The sequence below is a fragment of the Conger conger genome, chromosome 2, assembly GCF_963514075.1.
Source record: "Conger conger chromosome 2, fConCon1.1, whole genome shotgun sequence".
Classification (NCBI taxonomy): Eukaryota; Metazoa; Chordata; class Actinopteri; order Anguilliformes; family Congridae; genus Conger; species Conger conger.
Genome location: NC_083761.1, coordinates 67,526,064 through 67,548,449, shown reverse-complemented (window position 1 = coordinate 67,548,449; position 22,386 = coordinate 67,526,064). Strand labels below are relative to the sequence as shown.

Here is a 22,386-nt window from a genome sequence, read left to right as displayed (position 1 = left end):
TAAAATATATAATTGGATGTATCCCACCTTACGAATCTCTTTTAAATGTTAAAATAAAATGCTCAAACATTGACATTTGGTCGAAAAAACAGCTGAACCTCTTGAACCTCAAGCTTTTCTGCATTTTTTAATGCTTTTATGCATTTAGTTGCTCCCACATAAATATTTTCTGATTAAATATTTGCATTAACAAGCTGGTGTACAGGTGTACCTAATAAAGAGAGTATATATAGTTTCCTTCATATATATATACACTATATCCAAGAATAAAGCCTACTTGTCTGTAATTAAATACAGCATTTCAATATTCTGTGTGTGAAATATATGAGCTGTAATTTCAAGGATTAATGTTATCTCCTTTGGCACATATTGGTAGCACATCATTCTGTTCTATAGAGCCTTCTCCAAACACAATAATACAAAAACATTATTTAATGTTTTATAAATTTTGGTAGTTTGGTTTGTTATTCCATTAGGGATTAGTACTCATTTTCTCCTAACTTCATAGTGTGTATCACCATAAGCAGAGAATGACTCCTTTGAATTTATAACATGTCATGCTGGCCACAATCCGCACTGCTTAAATTCTTTCATCTTCCGATTAAACACTGTAAATTTGACAAAAGAGGTAGCTTTGACTTAGGCTACTCAAATAATACCAGAGTTCAAAGCAACATATTATCAAAGTAAACAAGATTAAAGCATTGTCTTGAAGAGCTGCGCAGTGGAAATGTTATGAGAACACTTTCAAGCGGATGAGATGTACATATGGTCTAGGGGTTTGGCACAACACAACAACATTCTCCAGTAGTTTTCTCTTTTATTTGTTGCTGTATCATAAGTTCTTGAACTGATAAAATGTTTTCATTTATTAGTACAACTTTGAAACCACACCATGTGCTTAAATTCACTCACTGTTACCAAACTCTCATGAATTTGTTTTAGGTTCAACAAGCTGAATTGCTTGTATACTGCATGTTCTCATACTAGTACTGTTGTTCTGCCCTTACTAACACAACAGGCTGTCACTTTCACTGTAACGTAACACGTTGCCACTTAATAGCAGTAACCAAAAACTGTCACATTCTTTGTGACATAATGTTGCTAGGAAATGGTTGACAAATTTCTTACCAGCGTTTTGTTCTAAAGATATAACGGTAATTTAAACATGCTATCATTTGATACAGATCATTTGGAGTACAACACATTTACTTTGTTAAGCCGTCAGAAGAATAGGCTTTTACTGCAACCAAATACATTTAAATTGTGTATTGTTCATTGACATCATGCAAATGTGGCCTCAGTAAAAACATCGCAGCTTGGACGCTACATCCTGACTCCCCATGTTGTTCATTGAAGGATTTGGCTGGCTGTCTTACTGAGTACAAACACACATAACTAGGACAGTTACAACTGTCATTCATGTTTCACAAAGAACCATTTTTCATGGCTTCTCTTTCAGAAAGTAATTTGAGTAAATTTACAAACAATAGGCCTACTGTAGACAGAAGGGAAACAAAACAATAAATGCATCCAAAAAAATTGGACTAAAAGTTGCTCTCTCTTAAATCTAATCAGAATGAAGGATCTTCATGTGAAATACTGCAAAGCCTCTATAATAAACCATTTCTAAGCTTCGTACAGATGACAGTTTTGGCTATGGGGTTGAAATGTCTGTTGTTATTAATTAAAGCTTTATACACACAATAAGAAACTGAATCTAAATTTGCAGATCATATCAATCCTCAGCATCAAAAGTGGCAGAATAATTTATCTTGACCACCTACAAACACAGGACAGACAACAGCCAATGGAAAACTAACATTGAACTAACATGTTGCAACAATGGACTCTCAATGGTATGCATCATGACACACCCGATACTGAAAAATAGTTTATCGGTTGTGCATGTATTTTATCCAACCACACAGATACTGTACATAAAACAGACAACAAAACAATGCATGATGAAATAAAATGTAACATTGATGGCAGCTTGATTTTGCACAGTCCTGTCTTCTGTCCAAAAACAAGCTAGAAGGGAAATATTAAACTTGCAAATACTCACAGAAATAATTGTAACTGTTCCCTGAGGTGGTAAACCAATGACTGGCAGTTTTCAAAACTCTAGACACAAGTCAGCCGTGACAAGCAATTTCTGACAACCGGTACAATTTTACAGGCACATATACTTGAAAAAAAAAGGTGTTTGCAACAACACAAGAGAAGAACATCCGGATTCAGGGTTTGACTGATTATGGGTCTAACTATACAAATGCTGTGGATCATGTCAGCACATTATTACTCATGCATGTTCTGGAAGTAAAAGCTTTAGGCCCTCATCCATTTTGCCACAGAGACAATGATCGATTTTTTCTGCCATTATTTTTGTAAGATGAACCACATGTGGGATTGATGAATGAAGGCTTTTCTATCCGTAAGCTGTTGGACTTGGGGATTTTGCCATGATCTCTGTTGAAAAACTGAGGGCAGTGGAAAGGGCAGCTGGTGGTGGTGGATATCACTACCTATCCTGATTTTCCTTATTAAAAATTCCACGTCCAAACTTTCTTCTTCTCCAAAGCTTACGTATTGCCGAAAAAATGTCATTCATCATCTGCTCTTACTTTAGGCTAATTTTTCATTGAGTAGTCTTAAATCTCATTTTGCATTGTATTGTGTACATGTTCATAAGCATGTGCATGTGCCTGTTTCTATAACGATCATATTATCGATTTGTTCTATCTGGCTTTATGAGGACATACACTCTCATAATTTGTTTATCCTGGTAAGGGGGGGGGGGGGTGGGTGGGAGGGGGCAAGGTCCTTTCCTCCTTGACAGATCCTTCCTAATATAGAGTCTTCAATGTGGCACAGATGGTGCTCCAAAGGTGCTGTCCCTAATCTCCTACTTCTGTCAATCTGATGTCTCAACTGCATATACGATCGACTGGAAAACACTCAGCAGAATTTCATTTTCGCCGCAGAGCCCAGAGTTGGTGATCTCTGAGCTGACGTAGCAGAACACGATGTGCTCATTCAGGCTTCGCCTGGCAGGCAGTGGCCGCAAAAAACAGATTTCTCCCCCTCAGATATCTTTATTTATCTTCCCCCCACATTTCTCAGGGATCATGCATAATGCAAAAATGTAAACTGATGTGTGTAATTTTGCAGCAGCTTTTGATAAGTGTCATCCAAAATCCCAGGCCAGCCTGTGGAAGACACTAGAAAATTGGGAGAGGTCTGCATCGGGCTAGAAATGAGGCCCGGCTAACCCTGAGTCATCACACCCCGACACAAACCAGCACAAAATGCTCTAGCTAAATTTTAAGCCCAAACCTGATCAAGCCTGATTGCTGAAGTAACAAGCCAACAACACCATATAGCATGATAGAAGATAATGCAGTGTTTCCCATAGGAAATCTGCTCGTGAAGGTGTATGTGGTCATGCAACGGGGAGAGCAACACTTCTCCCAGCTGTTAAAAATGAATGGCAATAGTGGCATGAAGTAAAGCTTCTAGTTTTTGTAGTGTACCAACAAGGCTGAACTGGAAAATAAAATAAAACAGCTGTATTTGAGCTTTCATGCTGATTTTTTAAACATGTTTTCCTTCTGGTAAATGAGACATCACATTTGTGAAATACGCCTCTAGAACAAACAGCATACTGTAGGAGTATCATCCTCTTTTAGTATGTGCTGAAAGCACTAATTGCCAGCTAGTTTTAGTTCTGTTTTTCGTTCTGTTTGTGATGATAAAATGTTTGTCACTGTTCCTATTGATTATAACAGGCTAGCCAGCTAGCTATAGTGCAGAAGGAAATATTGTTTTATACGTGATAATAAGTTTACCCTTCCTGTGCTGTCAAATATGGCTGCGTAATTTGCTAGTTCAGCATGATGGTACACTACAAATACTGGAATAATTGTGCCACTGTTCTATATCCTTGTTAACAGCTAGCAGAAGTGCTGGTATGCTATTATTTGTAAACTGCCAGGTTGGCAGCAGGCTCATATATCTGATCTGACCCAAGTCCGATACGCGGCCCCGGTCACAGAATACCTTTGGCCCCTGTTGGGTTATGAACCTCTATACCTCAGCATATAGTGAAGTAAATGTAAGTGCAATTAATAATTTCAAGCAGTAACATTTTTAGACTGGTAATGCACCTACACAACATCTGTAAAGAAAAGAGATGTATATACATGCTGTAAATAGCTTGCCAATACAAATAATATGGGGATTAATTATTATTAAGAGTGTACACATTTTAATCTAAATATGATTTAGATTAAAGCTTTGTGCTACTGGAGGGGAAGGATATAGTGGGATGGGAAATCGTGAACATTTAATCCTTTCTGATGACCATGGCATCTTAAAGATGGTCCCATTCATATGAATTGAGATTAATAGGTACTGTACATATACATGTACATGTTCATTTTAATTTCTACGGAATTAATTATATAGCTGGGCTAGCGTTCTGGTAACTTTTTGAAACATCCATCACATGGGAACAAGAGCATTGCCAGCATTGTATATCATGTTGAGTTCTGTGCTGGGTGAGAAGATGTCGTAAATTAAGCAGGCATTGTGCAATTGCAATTGGAGTGGAGAGCGGGTTTAGGGCAGAGGCAGTGAGTGTTGAACATGTCAGCTCTGTGACCTTGTGCAGTCTCCTGTGACATGAGTGTGAACATGACACTGGTATTTATTTTTATTTTTTATATTTTATTTCTGTGGAGGGGTGGTGGGTGGAGGGATTTCGTCTGCGCATATGTTGAAAGGATCTTGGTGACAAGTTGCCACAGATATCTTTGATGAATATTAAAAATTAGACCACATGTGGATCTTTTGTGGTGAGTCAGAGCCAGTTAATTTGTGCATGAAATCTACACTGCGTGCAATTAAATGCGGCCACACACCCAGGGAAATCACATCATGCTCATACTTCAGCCAGTTAAATGCACCGTGTCATTAGCACGCTTTACTCGGATTCAGATGAAGAGGCCAAGCCAGTGGGATTCAGATGCCAGACACTTTGGTCCAGGGTCACGCGAAAATTATTTACAAGCGTGCACACAGAACAAAAAAACAAAAAAAAGTGGTATAAAAGCAGCAGCTGTTCTTCTTCAGTCAGCACTGCTGTTAACAGGTGTGCTGTGTCTGCTGTTCCTTTGCTATTCCCTTCCTCACACCTCACCGTGACATACCCTGCCTCTGTACCTTCACACCTTCACACTTAACTATCAGAATCCTCCTGGCAGTCATTCTGTACGCAATTTGGTTGGGAATTTAATTTTATTACCACATTTTTTAATAAAACTGAATTAAGTCATTGCAGGGAAGCAGGGAAGCTGGCTTAATATGTTCCAAATGTACTGTACAATCATTTGAAATTACAAGACAAAGAAATACTTTATTGAACCCCGTGGGGTGATTTGTCCTCTGAATTTGACCCATCCTAGTTACTTAGGTGCAGTGGGCAGCCACCGTGCAGCGCCCGGGGAGTAATGTGGGGGTTAAGGGCCTTGCTGAAGGGCCCAACAGCTGTGCAGACCTTATCATGGCTACACCAGGACTTGAACCCCCAGCCTTCTGGGTCCCAGTCAATATAGGCTGTCCTGATGAAATAACATCAAAGTGAGGAGGAGGGTGTATGCTGTTTTGTATTTATTATCTACGATAATCAGAAAGTGAATCACTCATTCTGTCTGTACAAATAGTACATAAATCCTGCTTGACTGGGCTGGTAATGGTTAATGTGATACGGTATATTATTCAAAACCACATTTCATTTTCATTTCCTAAATGAGTAATAGCCTAAACACGGCAAATGAAGTGGTCCACTTGGATAGGGTTATTACTGCATAAGTTAATCAGCTACTGTTCACATTTACATGAAGAGTGTATTGAATAAAATTGTACTTTCAAAGTCAGAAAGTTTTATTTCTATTGCCTGTCCGAGGGTGCTGTTCCTGTGTGATGTGATGACGAATAGGAAATGCTTCCCCTAATACATAACAATAAAAATTGTGCTTCCATTGTAGTCTTCAATACTAGAGGAACATCTGTTTTTCACCCTTAGTTGTCTCATTGTCTCATAGAATTTTTGTAAAACATGGGCAATACTGTATATAATTTGAAAGTCAAAGTACATTACATATATAGCATTTGGAAATTATCAGGACATGATTCTTCATTCTCAGCTTCGGAGAAAAAACCTTTAAAAAATGTCCACCAGATCCAAGTTGGCCAATAAATATTTCACAGAAAAACCGATAACTTTTCAGGGTATTGTAGACTGGTAGAAGAGATTGCGATATACGGCAGCAATCAGTAGTCAGTGTTTGACCTTTCACAGCCTTTCTATAACAGCGACCACTCCCAACCAACTCGTCCATTTCATCCATTTCAGACCCTTCATTTTTTTGCCATGTTCAGTCTTGCCAGTCCTGTTACTGAAGTGGCACAGTAACATTTTTTGATTGAGTAATTCAACTCTGAAAAAACATGCAGGTAACATACATATTTCACATCAGCCTCTTATCATTGTATAAAAACACATCATGTTACCTTAAGTATTTACAATGTTGTTAATGTTGCCATCACATGGTGAACATGCTGTAAAGTGTGCCATTCTCTTTTTTGCTTCCTGCTTTAATTGTACTTTTCCTGTGTTCTTCTTCTTTGAGCTCTTACACCACGTGAGCAGATGAAAACAGTTCTCATTAGCATGTGAAATAGAGGAGGCCAGCACTCAGTGGGATTCCTATACCTTCATGTGACAACATCAACGTACCATTGACTATTCAAAACAATCGTCAAAAACATCAATTTTCTACTCATTAGCAATGAACAGTTAACTGTAACTCTAAACTGTGATAGAAATGAATTATTATTGTAATTATAGTCAATAAAAATTGTGTATATATTTTCAAATACATAATTAGTAATCTTTTAAACATCAATATTATTATTGATTTGTTCAATAGACATAAATTGACAAAAAAAAACAACAACAATGCTATTTTCAACACTTAACTAAAATATAATAAATAGTGTTTCTTTCTTTCTGTGTTCATCAGTGATATTTCATGTAGATAAATGATGTTAATTCACAGATGGTACAGATGGTGCGGCAGAGTGTGGGATCAAGGTAGGATAAACAACAAAGTGTAAGTCCAATGGAAGAATCCAATGTTTATTTTAAGCCAGATTTAAATCATGTTACTTGTTCCTTTGCTGTCTTTAATTACTGAAATATTAAAGATAAATACAAAATGCATGATGTACCGTAACTAAACTCACTTTTCATGGCTGTTCAGTGTAAAATGTTATGAATCTAGTTTGAGATGTTTATTTCACAAAAACATGTGATGAAAATAACATCGTTTTAGGTAATATGTGAAAGCCGTATTGGACATTTAACAGAATGACTGTAGTTATTGTAATGCATCAAGTAAGAAGATTGATTTACTGATACATATGGAATTGTAAGGTTCCCTGCACAATAAAACAGAAAAAAAAAAAAAAAATTTCATTAGGATATGTAAAATGGTTACAGAATGTTGTATTGTAAATTAAGGGGGACAAAAATTACAACAAAATAAAATAGAGAGGAAAGTAATGAAAACCATTCTGGTATATTTTCAGAAATGCATGATTATTTTGTTTCCTCAATTGAACCATGTCATCTTCACTGGCTGTTTGTTGCTTCTATTTGAATATTAGGGAAGTCAATTTTAGATTCTCATCAAGGCAAATTAAGAAGTACAATAGCTTTATTTTTACCTCCTTGTTTTCTTGCTGACTGATTTCCTCACAAGGTCTCAGTGGATCTGGCAGGTGATTAGAGATACAATTTTGTGGTGGATAATAAAAAATTGTACTGAGGTTGCCTTGTTTATTTGTACCTACTGTATAGTAATGGCAAATTAATGCAGGAGTCTTTAGCAAACATTTTGCTGTACTGGTCTACCTGCCAATGTTATTATTTTTCAGCACATTTTAGGAACCCCCTGGGACTTTCTACATGTATTTGTGACCTAACACCAAGGTTGAAGCTAATTACAAGGTGAAAAGATAAAAGAATATAAAACATAGAACGTCATCTTGACACAGCTATGTCATTGTTGTACACAATTACAAATAGAAAATGTTTTTGTAGCTTTTGTAATCTCTTAACTTAAAGGGCACACATTGTAATTCAAGCAGATATTGCTGATTTTGTTTACCAAAAGCTACTTGTGGGGACATTAACCTATGTGTCAAAATATGCAAGCCTGTGAAGTAGTGCAATCTGCTACAAGCCTCACTATTTTGTCGAAGGAGCACTTATGTTGGTTAAAGGTTAATCCGAGTGTGGGAGGTCACTGAGGTCGATGTATGAGGTAAAATACCCGGAAAACTCAGGAAAACTAGCACAGTGTAAATCAGGGTTTATACTTTTTTTCCCCTTTGCCTAGACACTGACTGTTGTCATGATGAATGACACAATCACAGCAATCCAGTGGGTGATGGATATGTGGAGAACCATTATGTATGGGTTCAATAATTCAGATACTGCTACCCTCCTTATCCCCATCCAAAAAATGTCATTAAATTCTTCAATTCTTCTGAAAAGCTAGAAACCAATACGAATGGTAGAACAAAAATCCAATCACTCATATGAAAGGTGAAACAGATTTGTCTCTCACATTTGTTTGTGTCATGTGCAGCTATCATGGTTGATCAAAGGCTTTTCCCCTTCAAAAGCAAAACTCAACACTAAGGGGAAGAACAGAGCTCTCTATTCATGGTTATTTATCTGGGCTAGCTCTGATTATTTATCAGCAAATATAGACACATACATTTACTGCATACATTAAACCAGATGGTAATCGTATATGTCCTTTGCTGTCTTTAGTAACTCTGGCATATCTGTGTCTAATCTAGAGAGATTGCATGGTGTACTGTGCAGCTTTGTAGTTCTATTGTGTTCAAATGCGGTATGTTCATTGAGTAGCATTTAAAGCCCCTTAACAGCTGTTCAGTGTAAAATGTTATGCATGGTGAGATAAATGAATAAACTGTGGTCAGAAAGTCAGAAAGTCAGAAAGGGAGATGTAATCTAAATGAGTTTCAGCTGTGGAGCTGTTTCTACTGCACACATACTGCCATAAAGAATCTGCTCTTCAAGACCATGAAAGTGATGAAACCCTTTCAAAGGAAGGCCAAATAAGGCTAATGCATAAAGAGAAACACATTGATTATAATAACCTGGCGTATCATGAACACAGCGTGTACCAATGAAGCTATTCAGTCACACACAATGTGCTGTGTCGTGTGTTTGTGAAGCTATGCCGGGAGAGCGGGCGTGGTGGGACAAAGTGCCACTGAAGTGCTGGATGAAACCACTTAATATGCTGATTGTAATCTTTCCCATGCATTTTCCATAGTTATAAGTCAGTAATGGAAAATGTGGATGATTAGAGAAGCCAGAATTATGTCCTAATATGACATCGTTCAGGATTTTTAATTGAAAATGTATTTTCCCCCCAGGCTTGTAGTATACATGATTTTGATGCACAAATATGTATCCAAACTGTTATTCACACGGGGTGAGTTCAAAAAGTTCTCAAAAAAAAAAAAATGTTATACTATATATACATAACTAGGTTTCATATAATATAATTAAAAATAGATGCTATAAGTGACAGGAGTGATAAAACATCTGCAGCAATCTTTCCTTCGACACAACTTATGAGAACTGATGTGTTGTCAACTGTTTAAATGCATCTGTTATTACCATATTGTGAATGTACAAAAAATTACCTCATGGACTAGATGTTTTGCCAATAACTTTATCCAGGAATAGATTTCTTTTAATATATTTAAGTGTTTCTGAAAGATGTAATACAGTATTAATTAGTCACACGCTGTTGTTATTAAAGTACCGGGAAGATCTAAATTTATCTTCTCTGTCTATTTTTTAATCGTGGTTTTTTTTTTAACAATGATTACAGTACATGTATACTTGGATAAATGCACATAATGCATGTGACAACTGAACCAAGTATATGGAACGCATAGATAATGTATAGATGCATCACCTATATATACAGAGATTTATAGTGCGCTCTATAATCTTTGGGACAAAGACTTATTTTCTTCTTGATTTGGCTCTGTATTTGGCTCTTGTGATCAAACAATTCAAATGTGGTGAACAAGTACATTCTTGGCTTTTATTTAAGCCTATAGAAATTGCAGCACTTTTTATAGATTGCCCTCCATTTCAGGGCACCATAATGTTTGGGACATATTAATGTTATGTAAATACAAATAGTCATGTTTCGTACCATGCTTGGTGGCATGCCCTTTGTGTGCAGTGACTGTTTGAACTCTGTGACCTATAGGCATCACCAGGTGCTGTGTGTCTTCTCTGGTGATGCTCTGATATGCCTGTATTGCGGCCATGTTCAGCTCCTGCATACTTTGGATGGTAGTTGCCTTACGTTTTCTCTTCAGCATATAAAACGCATGTTCAATTGCATTCATATAAGGTGAATGACTTGGCCTGTAAAGAATGTTCCGGTATTTGGCATTGAAAAGCTTTGTACTGCTTTAGCAGTATGTCTGGAATTATTGTTGTGCTGTAGGATGAAGCTCCATCCAATGAGTTTGGAGGCATTTGCTTGAACTTGAACAGATAAGATGCTTCTGTACACTTCATTCTGTTATCAGCGGGGGATTTACAAATCAATGGAGTACATTGGCAAATCAAGATAAAATATGTATTTTTATGTATGTATATATACATACAGCGGGCTCTAGAATTATTGGTACCCTTCATAAATATGCTAACAAAATACTGTCAACTAAAAAATAATACAGATATTGAGATGAGTCAATAATTATTGACAGGACAACTGCTCAAAGCATTTAACTGTTTATGTTGCAGATAATTGTTGACCAGTTAATATTCTTCGCTGTAGATTACTGGACAAGTCACTCAGATAATTGCATTCTCAGGGGAATTGCAGGCTGAATTCTCACAGCTGTGCAGAATTAACCCTGTGTAAGGGTGTTAAGAACACCAGCTGCATTTTTGGCCATTTTCTCAAGCCCCGTCCCTCATTTCCACATCACTGCACTCTGTCATGCAAGAGTCCACTGCTCTTCTTCACAGATCTCTCCAAACAAGTAACTGCTCACTGACAATCTCAAGAAGGCAGCAGCCTTGTTCAAATTATACCGCATATAGACTTCTGTTTTCCAATGGTTGCTGCTTCCAAACAGCTCAACCAAGAACCTACCTGTGAAACCAAAGCCTTTCATCCCTGGATAGAATCAAACTCAAAAGGAGATACACCACAGAGCAGAAAAAGACAAAGGAAATTGTTAAACCACCAAAACTGCTTCAAATCCTTGACAGGCCAACAAAAAGCAGTTGGATTGGAAGCTCTGTATGGGGACTGAGACCTACCTTATAGACTGCTGTGGATGGTGGTTTGGGGTGCGTGAGTGAGCACAAAGCTCTCTGTACACTGCTGGCTGCTGGAGGACAGGGAGCGGCGTGGGGACCTCTGGAACCGATTCCTCCGGTTGAAATAGCTGCCTGCGGTCCAGGACCTTTGCCTCTTGCGCAGGTACTCCTTGTAGTTCTTGGTGAGTAGGGTATAGAGGAAGGGGTTTATGCAGCTGTTGCTGTACGTCAGGCAGGTGGTCAGGTAGTTGATGTTCCGCACGGCCTTGGGAGCAATGGGCAAGGATGGGTGATACTGGTTCAGGAGCTGCCAGATCCAGAATGGCAGGAAACAGGCCCAGTAGAGCAGGACGATTGTGAAGATCAGGTACAGGACCTTCTGGTTGGGTAACTTTTTGGTCAGTTTGAAGCTCTCTGTCTGGGAGACCCAGTAAGTCCGGGCCAGGCGGATGTAAAGGTAGCAGATGACCACACCGGGCGCCACAACACTTGTGCAAAAGAGAACAGAAATGTAGATCTTGTAGGACAGCGGGCTGAGGGTAGGCTGGCACATGGACTTTTTGCCCAATGGCATGAGCTGAATGGTGATGATCATGGGTAGGGTGAGCACCAGGGAGGCCACCCACACCAGGAGCGCGATGGCCTTACGGTAGCTCTTGGAGCGCTTGACGGTGTCCAGGGGCTTGAGGACAGCAAAGTAGCGCTCTGTGCTCATGATGGTCAGGGTGAAGATGCTGGCGTGCATGGTCAGGAAGTCCATGCTGATCAGAATGTGGCAGCCAGCATCGCCAAAGTACCAGGCCTTGAGGAAGTGCGTGCAGACCACAAAGGGAATGGTGAGTAGGTACAGCAGGTCTGCCAGGGCCAGGTTGATTATATAGATGTACATGGAGGCTGCCAATCGCATGGAGTGGCACATGACTACCAGCGTGTAGATGTTGCCAGACACGCCCACCAGGCACATGACGGACAGGATGGCGCCAATAGTGAAGGTGGCGGTCGGGTCCTCGGCTGAGGGATCCAGCGGTGCATCGGTGGCGTTGGGGATCCTCTCCACCAGCAAGGGCTCCATAGATATGGTAGTCATCTCTCTACAACAGGATGAAACAACAGGAGTGCAGATTTCAATATGTAAGTTTCAATAACATTCACAACAAATCTGTGAACGCGAGCGTGTGTCTATATACAGACACACAGACACACATGCGCACACGTAGTGGTTGAGTTCATTGATTTAACAGATCCTATTCTTATTTGTATCAGTATGAGTTCATGAATATAATTCCTGACAAGTTTTGCACGCTGCCTTTTTCCAAAGTCCAAACATAAAAAAATGTGTTGCAACCTAAATTTGTAGTATTTGAAACAAATACTGATTATAAAAAAAAATGTTATGCACACACACGCACACAACAACAACAGCAGCAAGAACAACACAACACATATACTATATAATATAAAGGATAAAATATAATATATGATATCATATAATGAAATGAAGTCACTCTTATGAAAAGACCATTGTCATTTCTAAAGTCAAATCACCCCAGACTTTAGATTCTGCAAAAATGATTGTCCCCATTACTGTAGAAGTGAAAGTATTATAATGTAAGGTTATGACATGATGAAAATACATTTAAGAGAGATTGAGCTTGCCTTCAGTAACAAGATACCTTTATCTCTTGTCTATTAGGACTCTATATGAAAGCCTCTGACTCAACTGGAAATGTCATTTAAGTCAAAACTTATAGCCTTACCTTGAGTGAACACTGCAGGCAGACCAGTTCCTCCAGCAGAAAAGCTCAGCATTTAGCTTCAATTGATGTATATTCCATCCCAATTAATAAACCATATGCAGGTAATATGTATATATCAGAATTGTTAACTCCAAATAATGAAATGAAGGCATTTGAATAAAAAATCTCAAATAAACAAAAAAAATAATGAAATAAAGATTCCACCACTAAAGCATCATTTTTTGCCAAATTAAATTAACGCATTTTGCTGCGGAAAATAAATAAATAAAAGAGCTTTACTAGCATTGCAAACTTTGACTCCACTCACTGATCTGAGCACCTGCAAAATATGGCTCTTTATATGCAATTAAGAAAAGAAACAAAATTACGATTTTTCAAAAAGCCTTCAGAAAATGAAGACATGCGAGAGTTGTCTAAAACAAAGAGTGCTGTAAGATACTCTTGAGGCTGTGTATTTCAGTATTTCTCTCAGAGACAGAATGAACGTGTGTGAGGGAGAGAGAGGCACAAGCAGAGAGAAAGTGGGGGAGAGGGAGCTAGAGAGAAAGGGAAGGGGGGAGGAAGAGAGCGGAGGAAGGGTATGGGCTGGGATTATGAGGAGGTATTCTGGAAATGTGCTCTGTGCTCTAGCCTCACTGTGGTTATTTCTGTACAGCTGGGGACTGCTGCCACACACCTTGAGTTCCTCTCACAGCAGTGGTTCCCATACTTTGCATGTGAAAAGGGTTAGCATGCCCACTACATGTAAAGCTGCTATGATTGATACCAGTGTTAATCTCGTCCTGTTTCATAAATTTTTCCTTCTGAAATGCAGAAAAATATCAACAACATGTGCTTAGTATCAGTAAGGATTTGGGCAAATGCATGTATTTTCTTAATAATACAAATGTATCAAAATTATTGTGCATCATCCCACAACAAATGTAAATAATATAATAAATAACCAAATTACTTCTTGCTATGAATATTCGATTGCACTGATGGAATCAAACTGACCTTTTCATCAGGATGACCCTTATGAAGATGAATCCAAACACTGAAATACGTTTACAGGAGGCGTGATGCATCCTTATAAAAGTGTAGGCTTCTTTTATAGTGTTACAAAAATTGTATATCAGAGACAAAGCTAGTTTAAAGTTAATCAGATTCCACTGCTTGGAGTAAACCTAGATACAAAAAAGTATGTATGTTTAGTATGTAAAATAGTATGTTTACTATTTTTTCCCTCAGTGACCGCATCACCATTTGCACCATTTTGTCCTGGCTGAGGTAAATGTACACTGCCTGAGACCCAATCGGAAGGCTCAAATCAGAACTAATGGTGTTGCCAATGCATGTTACACTAAACTTTAGACTCATTAACATAAAGTGAAAATGACCAAAATAATTACGTTCATTCAAATTGTATTCTATTTTATCCTTAACTGGGCTGAAATTGTGTAACATATTTAAAATTCAGTCCTTTTAAATTCAGTCCTATCCAGCGCTAAAGAGGAGTGGATAGGCACATTTCCTACAGTCTCTTACCATGGGCCAGCGTGAGGATCTGTGGTGCCCTTACACACACAGTTATGCGTGTTTCCTTAAGGACAAATGGGGGATTTTACACAGGAAATAACACATCGGGGCTTATGGTCCGGTCCCCTGCCTCACCTTGCCTGGAGTAGAGTCTGGTTGGGCACGTGCACGGAGGTGGGACGCTGTCCGTTCTGAAAGACAAAGCAAAGGTAAAGGTCAGAAGAAGAACAAGAAGAAAAAAGCAGAGAAAACATTGAGAGGCATGTCTGAATTACCAATGAGAGGCTCAACCCTAGAGCGCCTCTTGGGCTTACTGTGGTGCTGTTCTCATCAGAGAAATCAGCCCGAAGCTAAGTTCTCTTACCTCTCAGTAAGGGGCATTAGCCAAGGCAGACAGGGGAGAGACCAGCCTCACAGGAACGAGACAGCCATATAGTGCAACAACAGGGGCAAGCAAGAACTTAACAGTCAAAGAGACTTAAACCCATGTCCTTGCCTTTGGCACAGTGGTTTCCCAACAGAGCAACAATATTTTTTTTCCCCACAGAGATTTTCCTCACAGTTTGCTACACTTTATCCCGTTAACTGTGGCTGGCCATTTTCAGTAAATCTCAGTAAATTGCTCAAAATGAGATTATCCCAAAAAAAGGTACACAGCAGTTAGCTGGCCCCAAGATGAAGTGGAGACGTGTATTGAATCCATACACTAGTTCTTACGCGTGAGATACCCAAGGGAAGGATGTCCACTGTCTGGTTTGCGACTGGTCTATGGTCTGTTGCCTGGCTGATCCCTCTGATTTGTACTGCGGAGAGTGTCCTTGGTGACCTATATGAACAGCACTCGTGAGTCCCCCAATACATTCCCACATCTCCTGTTCCTCGCTAAACACCCCCGCCACGCCCACTTGAACCCTCCCTCTCACCCAACAGCTCCCCCACCACTCACGCTAAACAGCACATATAAACAGAAACATTGTGTGCCGACTGATGAAGTGTTTGTCCTTTGACTTCGGATACTGTTTTCCTTGTGGATACTCACATCTGGAGGCTATCAGACTGCGCTTCGTTATTTCTCTCAAAAGTGAGACGGAGAGAGATTGCTGCCGTGCGCGACTCACTGGATTTTTAGCCGCAAAGTCTTCAAAATAAAAAATAATGAAATATCAACAGCAGGGAAGGGTGACCTTTAATGAATTTACTGAGGAAGAAAAGAGTTTGTATCTGTGCAGTGCACACCAACTCGTGAACACCCCCGAGCTCCACAAAGCCCCAGCCAGACTCATGCTGCTCCCTGATGAGGTACATTAGGACACAGGAACACTCACCGTTCACCTTTAAAACTAATATATTCTTCAGGCAGAAATTCAAAGACCTGCAATAAAAAAAGGCAACTCTGTGTGTGTGTGTGTGTGGGCATGGGTGTGTGTGCGTGTGCATGTGTGTGTGCATGCACGTGTGTGTGTGTTTCTAGGAGTAGCACTTGGTGATGTCCAGAGATGTTGACACACTTAAGCACTACATTTCTAATTTCACTTAAAGGAAAAAGGAGAATAGACAATGGGAAGACCAGATTCATTCTACGGGGGAAAATCTGGTATGACATCACTACAAAGGGCCAGGAAGCTCAGAAAATAGATGTAATCCACCAATTTCCTTGATGGATTCAGATCTGATTGACCTCTCATTTCGTTCATGCAATAAGTCGAGGGGATTCCTTCTGAAATCCAGAGATTTGACTTCTGATGGAATGCGTGACCTGCTGTCCCCTGAGCTGGAGCACAGCCAACAGTCTCCTGCGTAGCTAATTTACTATGTTTATTTACACTTTGTTATGAAACTGTCTCCTGAGTTTACAATTTCAATTTTTTTTTCTTTAACTTTTCTTTTACTATGTTGAGATTATTTCTTACAGTGATGGTTAAATGGTTTTCATTAAATATGAAAAGTCTAGATATGTTCAAGGCCATCTTAGTAGGAATCATGTTATCAACATTATTTTCAATGGTGTGCGCATATTTCAAACCTTTGTTGTTAAAAATGTCAGTGTTCTTAAGACCAGCTGTCATTTTCTGAATTATTTGCTCACCAGGAATGGTGACCTCCTGACAAACAATTGGAGGATGTTTGTGTGTGTGTGTGTGTGTGTGTGTGTGTGTGTGCGTGTGTGTGTTTGTGAGCAGGTGTGGGCATGGGCCAGCCTGTACGTGCGAGTGTGCATGCATACGCTTTTCCTTTTAACAGGAAGCTTGAATGATGCAGGACTTATAATCACAGAGTGGAAACAGAATGTCTGTGCCCGTGCTGGGGGATTTCCAACCAAATAACAACAACAGGCGACTGCATAACAGGACATGATAACTGTCACTATTTACTGTTGTTATAACACAGGTGTGGGTGTCAAGCTCTCTTGTGAGTGCATTGTGCGTGAGAGTGTGTGTTCAATTGTAACTGAAACCATGTCTGTTATTGCATATTGTGTCGTATCTAAGGTTGTGTGTGTGTATATATATATATATATATATATATATATATATATATATATATATATATATATATGTATATATTTTTGGTCTTTGAGATGGTACATCTCAAGGGGTTTTGTCACATGTCACAAGTGAAAGCTAATAGTGAATAAAATGAGATAATAGCTCGCTCTCCGTGCGCTGGTAGCTGCAATTTCAGCCCGCCCATCAACAGAACACCCGTCTCTAGCTGTCATGATGAGGATGTGAACTTTGTATGCCGAAGCACCTCCAGCGAGGGTTTATAGATTAATGCTCAAATACGGTTAGTCCTTATCATTCAATAATCTCTGCCTCTTTGTGTGCCCGTGCGCTCCCAGAGACCAGAGGCCACCCACTCCTTCTTCTGAGCCTCCCTGCTTCCAGTGCCGGTGCGGCATTTGATGTGCATCTGATGCGCATTACGGGGGATCATCTGCTGTGGGAACAGACGTGCAGGCTAATGCAGAAAGCCCGCGTGGCAATCCCTCTCATCCTCGGTGGAAAATGTACTGAGAATTTGCTTTAGCCCGATGAACTTCCTGGAGGACCTCTCCCTGTCAAAGGAGTAATGCATCTGCATGGGAGGAACAGTCAGAGGAGGTGCAGCGCACTCATACCTCTGCATACTGGAGCACTCAGAGCTCAGAGGAAGAGGCCACGCTCAGACAGACTGACTCTATGCTGCCCTCTAGCATAGAGCTGTAGGAACTGTCTCCATGAGAAGAATGAGAAAGTCAAAAATGCAGGGATAGATAAAATTTATTAAAAGGGGAAATGCAGATAATTTGGGAGTAAAAGAGGAGTGTTGTGAGAGAGGGAGACATAGACATAGAGAGAGGGAAAAAGAAGGGGAGAAAGAGGCTAGAGACATTTGAAAGAGAGAGGGATGGAGGAAAGCAAAGTGATAAAAATGGCATGTTTTTACAAATATCTGCCAATCGTCTGCAGATTTTAAACCCAGCTCCAGCACTCTATAACATGACATACACTCAGTGAGCAGTTTATTAGGTATTTATTCGACTTATTCTTTAGACTTATTAAATCTTCTGCTGCTGTAGCCCATCCCCTTAGAGGTTTGACACATTGTGTGTTCAGAGATGCTCTTCTGCATACCACTGTTATAGTGTCTGGTTATAGCTGTTACTGTCACCTTCCTGTCAGCTTCGACCAGTCTGATCCTTATCCTCTGACGTTTCTCATCAACAAAGCCTACGGAACTGCTGCTCACTGGATGTTTTTTTGGTTTTTCTCAGAAACAATTCAGCAATTTCTGACATACTCAAACACCCTCTCTGGAAGTCACTTAAAATCACATTTCTTCTCTATTCTGACATTTGGTCTGAAAAACAGCTGAATCTTTTGACCATGTCGGCATGCTTTGATGCATTTAGTTGCTATCACATGATTGGCTGATTAAATATTTCAATTTGTACAGCTGGTGTACAGGTCTACCTAATAAAGTGCTCATAGAGTGTATACGGCATATAACACATTGTGTTGTTTGTGACTTATATTTTCTCAGGCCATTGCTGTATCCCGTGCTGGGGTTGACAGAGTTCTTCCAGAATTAAAGTCTGGAGAGGACTGTCACACAATATGGGCAGTTTACCAGCAGGGTAGTCTTTAATTCAGTGAGTGACCTCTGACTCCATTCACCTGGCTGTAGCAGGATTGCCACCTGACCCCCATCGCTAAACCCTTCACACACATTCTGATTAGTCTGACCAGCTCCAGCCCAGACAGATCCCATTTATACAGTTGGCCTGAAAGTGGATTGTGAGCAGTGCTCAGAGCCATTTATTTCCCCTAGTTGTGATGGATTTAGACCCACTCTTTGCTCCTGGTGCAGTCGGTCTCTGATGAGGTGCTGATGAGCTTTAGCTTCAGTTTCAGCCTGTTTTTATAGTGCTACATTCGGATGTTATAGAAACTGCTCAGTACGGTGGCCCGAGTGAGTGAGACTATGCTGTGCATCATGTCTTTCCATAATTTACCACGTCTGCTTGGTCCATGGTCCACAGGGACATCCAAAAGAGTATCGTCCTCATTCTAATTTCAGAGAACTTAATCGTCAAATCTAGTCGGCATGTTTTACATATAAAAGGGGTGATGGGAGGCAGAGTTCCAAACATTTCAAGCAAGCTTAATAAGTCTCAGCCATGGATTTCACTTCTCATTAAGCTCTGATTGAAACTTTCTGAGATTCCCTGTGCTTTGAACCCACCCTGATGTACACCCTAACAGCTGAGAGTGAAAGTGGCAGTGATGCCTTAACCATCCTGCTCTAGTATTTCCTGGAAGCTGGGAGCTCTGTCGCTACTTAGCATAGCTCCGCAGTTTGTAATGATCTAAATGTAATATGGCTCTCAGTCATAGAGGTATAATGGGTCTGCCAAGCAGGAAAGGCCAAAGGTTTGATTCTTCACAGATCATCCAGAATACAGGCTGTATATTATTGCACTGGGACCTCTGATTTTAAAAACAGTTTTTGTGTACTCTGGGAGGTCACATCATCCTTGTTCAGACAGCAGTTCTCCTCCAGTGTACCACTGTCAAGTCAATATGTTTCTTCACTCTTGCCAAGATTTTGTTTTTTCTCCCAGTCTTTCTGCTTTGTGGACTCTGACTGTGAATGAGCAGATCCTTCCAGAAAAAACACACGGGTTGCAGCCCAAGCAGCCACAAATAGTCCATCTCAATAATGAAGTCACAACCTCTCCTACTTTTCAAATCTCTGCACACATGGAAGAGCGATGTTCTGAGAGTCTGCAGAGGACAGGAAGAACAGACAACAGTAGTTCTCCTGAAATGACATTAGAGAACATTTCAAACTTACCCCAAAACCACTTTACCAGTTCCCACTGTGCTGGGGGCAACAAGAAGCTTTTCAGCCACATGCCACTCACGGGATAAACAGATGCACATGAGCTATGTGTGTGGAGGGGGAAGTGGATAGAGTTTGAGCAGAAAAGCTGTAAGGGGGCCTATATTGTCTTCTTTCTGTTCAGCCAGGAACCTCCCTCAGGAATAACATCTTTGCCCATTTCTCCAACTGGAAAAGTTCTATTTTTCAGAAAACCTGCATGTACTATAAAAAAAACCTCTTCGAATAAAGTCTGAAGCCAACCTTCAAGACGTCATATGACTGATCCACCCTCAGTACCTTTACTGAGAGCTTCAGTGAGAGATTCTGCCAAAAAAAGAAAAACCACACTGCTAATTCCTTGCCTCCTGGATGAGCTGTAAGAGTGACTGGACATACGTTTGTCTCAGACTACAGTACATTCTGTATCCCCATTTAACCCTTGTGTTGTCTTAAGGGTCAAAAATGAGACCCAGAGAAAACCCCCTAAATTATCTTATTTCAACTTGAATTTGATGATGAGTGTGATGAGTGACAGGTTGTTTCTTCATGCAAAATAGATTTAATTCTATTAAGCTGCTTATTTTAGGGGTTTAGTGAAGGCGGGTCATTTTTAAACCTTAGGATGTGTAGGGGGTGTATAAATAAATTCAAAATGGATGAAGAAGTATGAAAAGACAAAGCACATTATAGACTCGGATGATCAGATAAATGTATCCAGTGAAAGCACGGGAATTTGTCCAAAGAGGCTCATCCTCTAATCTGCAGGCATACACGAGGAAGTACTGGCTCATTAGCGCTTAGATGCCCCAGGCCACCTTTACAAACTTTCTATTCTAAGTTCATCTCAAAGCTCACTTCCTATAAAATGCTCATCACAGCTAACCACTGATGGAAAAACACTGACAACTGCTGGGAGACACATTCTGAAGTTTGAAGTCACACCACAGTTAGTACGGCTGTAAATAATTGTCGGTGCATTGGAAACTTATCTTCCACAGTCACCTGTCTCGATGAATCGTCACTGCCGTTTTGAACAGCCCTAGCAGCTAAAACAGCTTGGAGATGAGGGAATTACTGGCCTGGAGGGCTTGGGTTGTTCAAATTCACAGAGAGATGAATAATACATTTTAGAAAGTTGTAGCAACTTTTCGTGATTTTTTTCTTCTTCCCTGCAGCACGTCTGTGTTAAGTGGGCTGGTGCAGGCAGTGCTGATCGGATCTGACACGCCAGTGATTTTCTCAGTGCTAAGTTTGCTCTCTGGGGTGACACCGAACATGAGCTGCATGTTCAATCTAAAGCTAGAGCCCTCCAGGTTAGAGTGCAGCCATTTCAAATCATTAGAGCTGATGAAGTGGTTCTTTCATGCATAAGCTTTTTCTGAACTGATTGCATATGTATACAGTGTGTGAGAAATGTACATACCATCATACACATCTACATATTCAGACACAGATGTTCACACATGCTATCTCTCTCTTTCTTTCACTCTATCTCTCCCTTTCTCTCTATCTCTCCCTTTCTCTCTCTCTCTCAGACACACACATTACACTACTATTCTGTTGTTCATATTTAGCCACATATCAAGGAAGCGTAGTGATTGCAGGCCAGGCTACAGTGGAGAAGAGAGAGAGGAGGTTAAGTTTTGCAGCTGAAAAGTTTCAAGTCCCCTGTAATGCTAGAGTGTAGTGCTGCTGTTGGCAATAAATAAACAAACACTTTTCCACAAAATGTGTTAGAATTAGAATTTACACCTCTCTCTAGATTGGGGTCCCAGCCAAATGTTCTCTAATATGTTTTGAACAGCACTAAGATCAGAGCTTGTGTGGAGTGTACTCCTGTAAACTGTGGTCTGTGGGACTATTATTTAGTTTCATGGTCCTGCAGACAAAACAAAAAACTAATACAAAAAAACCATTGATTCAGAAAAAAAAACCTGATTTAATTTTCCTCTAATGTTAAAATAATTCTTGTTAAACCATTGATATTAACTGACATGCACTCAGATGTAGTTTTAGTTTAACATCTGTTCTTGTTTTTGCAGGTTGTTCAGTGTTCTGTACTTATACAAAGCAAATAAAACCAAATAGATGCTCACTCGCACGCATGCACACTGTTGCGTTCGCAAGAATGTATTTGTGCTTTTACATTGCTCTGCTCAAGGAAAGGGAGGCTGCAGGAATGCCCATCTGCGATCATTCTCTTTAATGGGCTCCCTGGGAGTGAAGAGGGGATGACCTATTGAAGCAATGCACAGCCAGCAGAACTCAGACTGT

At 39.9% G+C, this 22,386-nt stretch overlaps 2 protein-coding genes across 2 annotated transcripts in view; both read right to left on the bottom strand.

Moving 5' to 3' along the window:
* The window catches only part of LOC133122127 (urotensin-2 receptor), a 34,777-nt gene extending 21,093 nt beyond the window's left edge, over positions 1–13,684 (bottom strand). The window contains exons 1-2 of the mRNA XM_061231865.1: positions 13,225–13,684; positions 11,468–12,558 (exon numbers count right to left, since the gene is read on the bottom strand). Coding sequence (XP_061087849.1) covers positions 11,469–12,554 — 1,086 coding nt within the window. The 5' untranslated portion in view covers positions 12,555–12,558; positions 13,225–13,684 and the 3' untranslated portion in view covers position 11,468. The remainder of the gene's footprint in view (positions 1–11,467; positions 12,559–13,224) is intronic.
* Positions 1–22,386, bottom strand: part of hexd (hexosaminidase d) — a 202,138-nt gene that overhangs the window by 162,750 nt on the left and 17,002 nt on the right. The window lies entirely within an intron of this gene.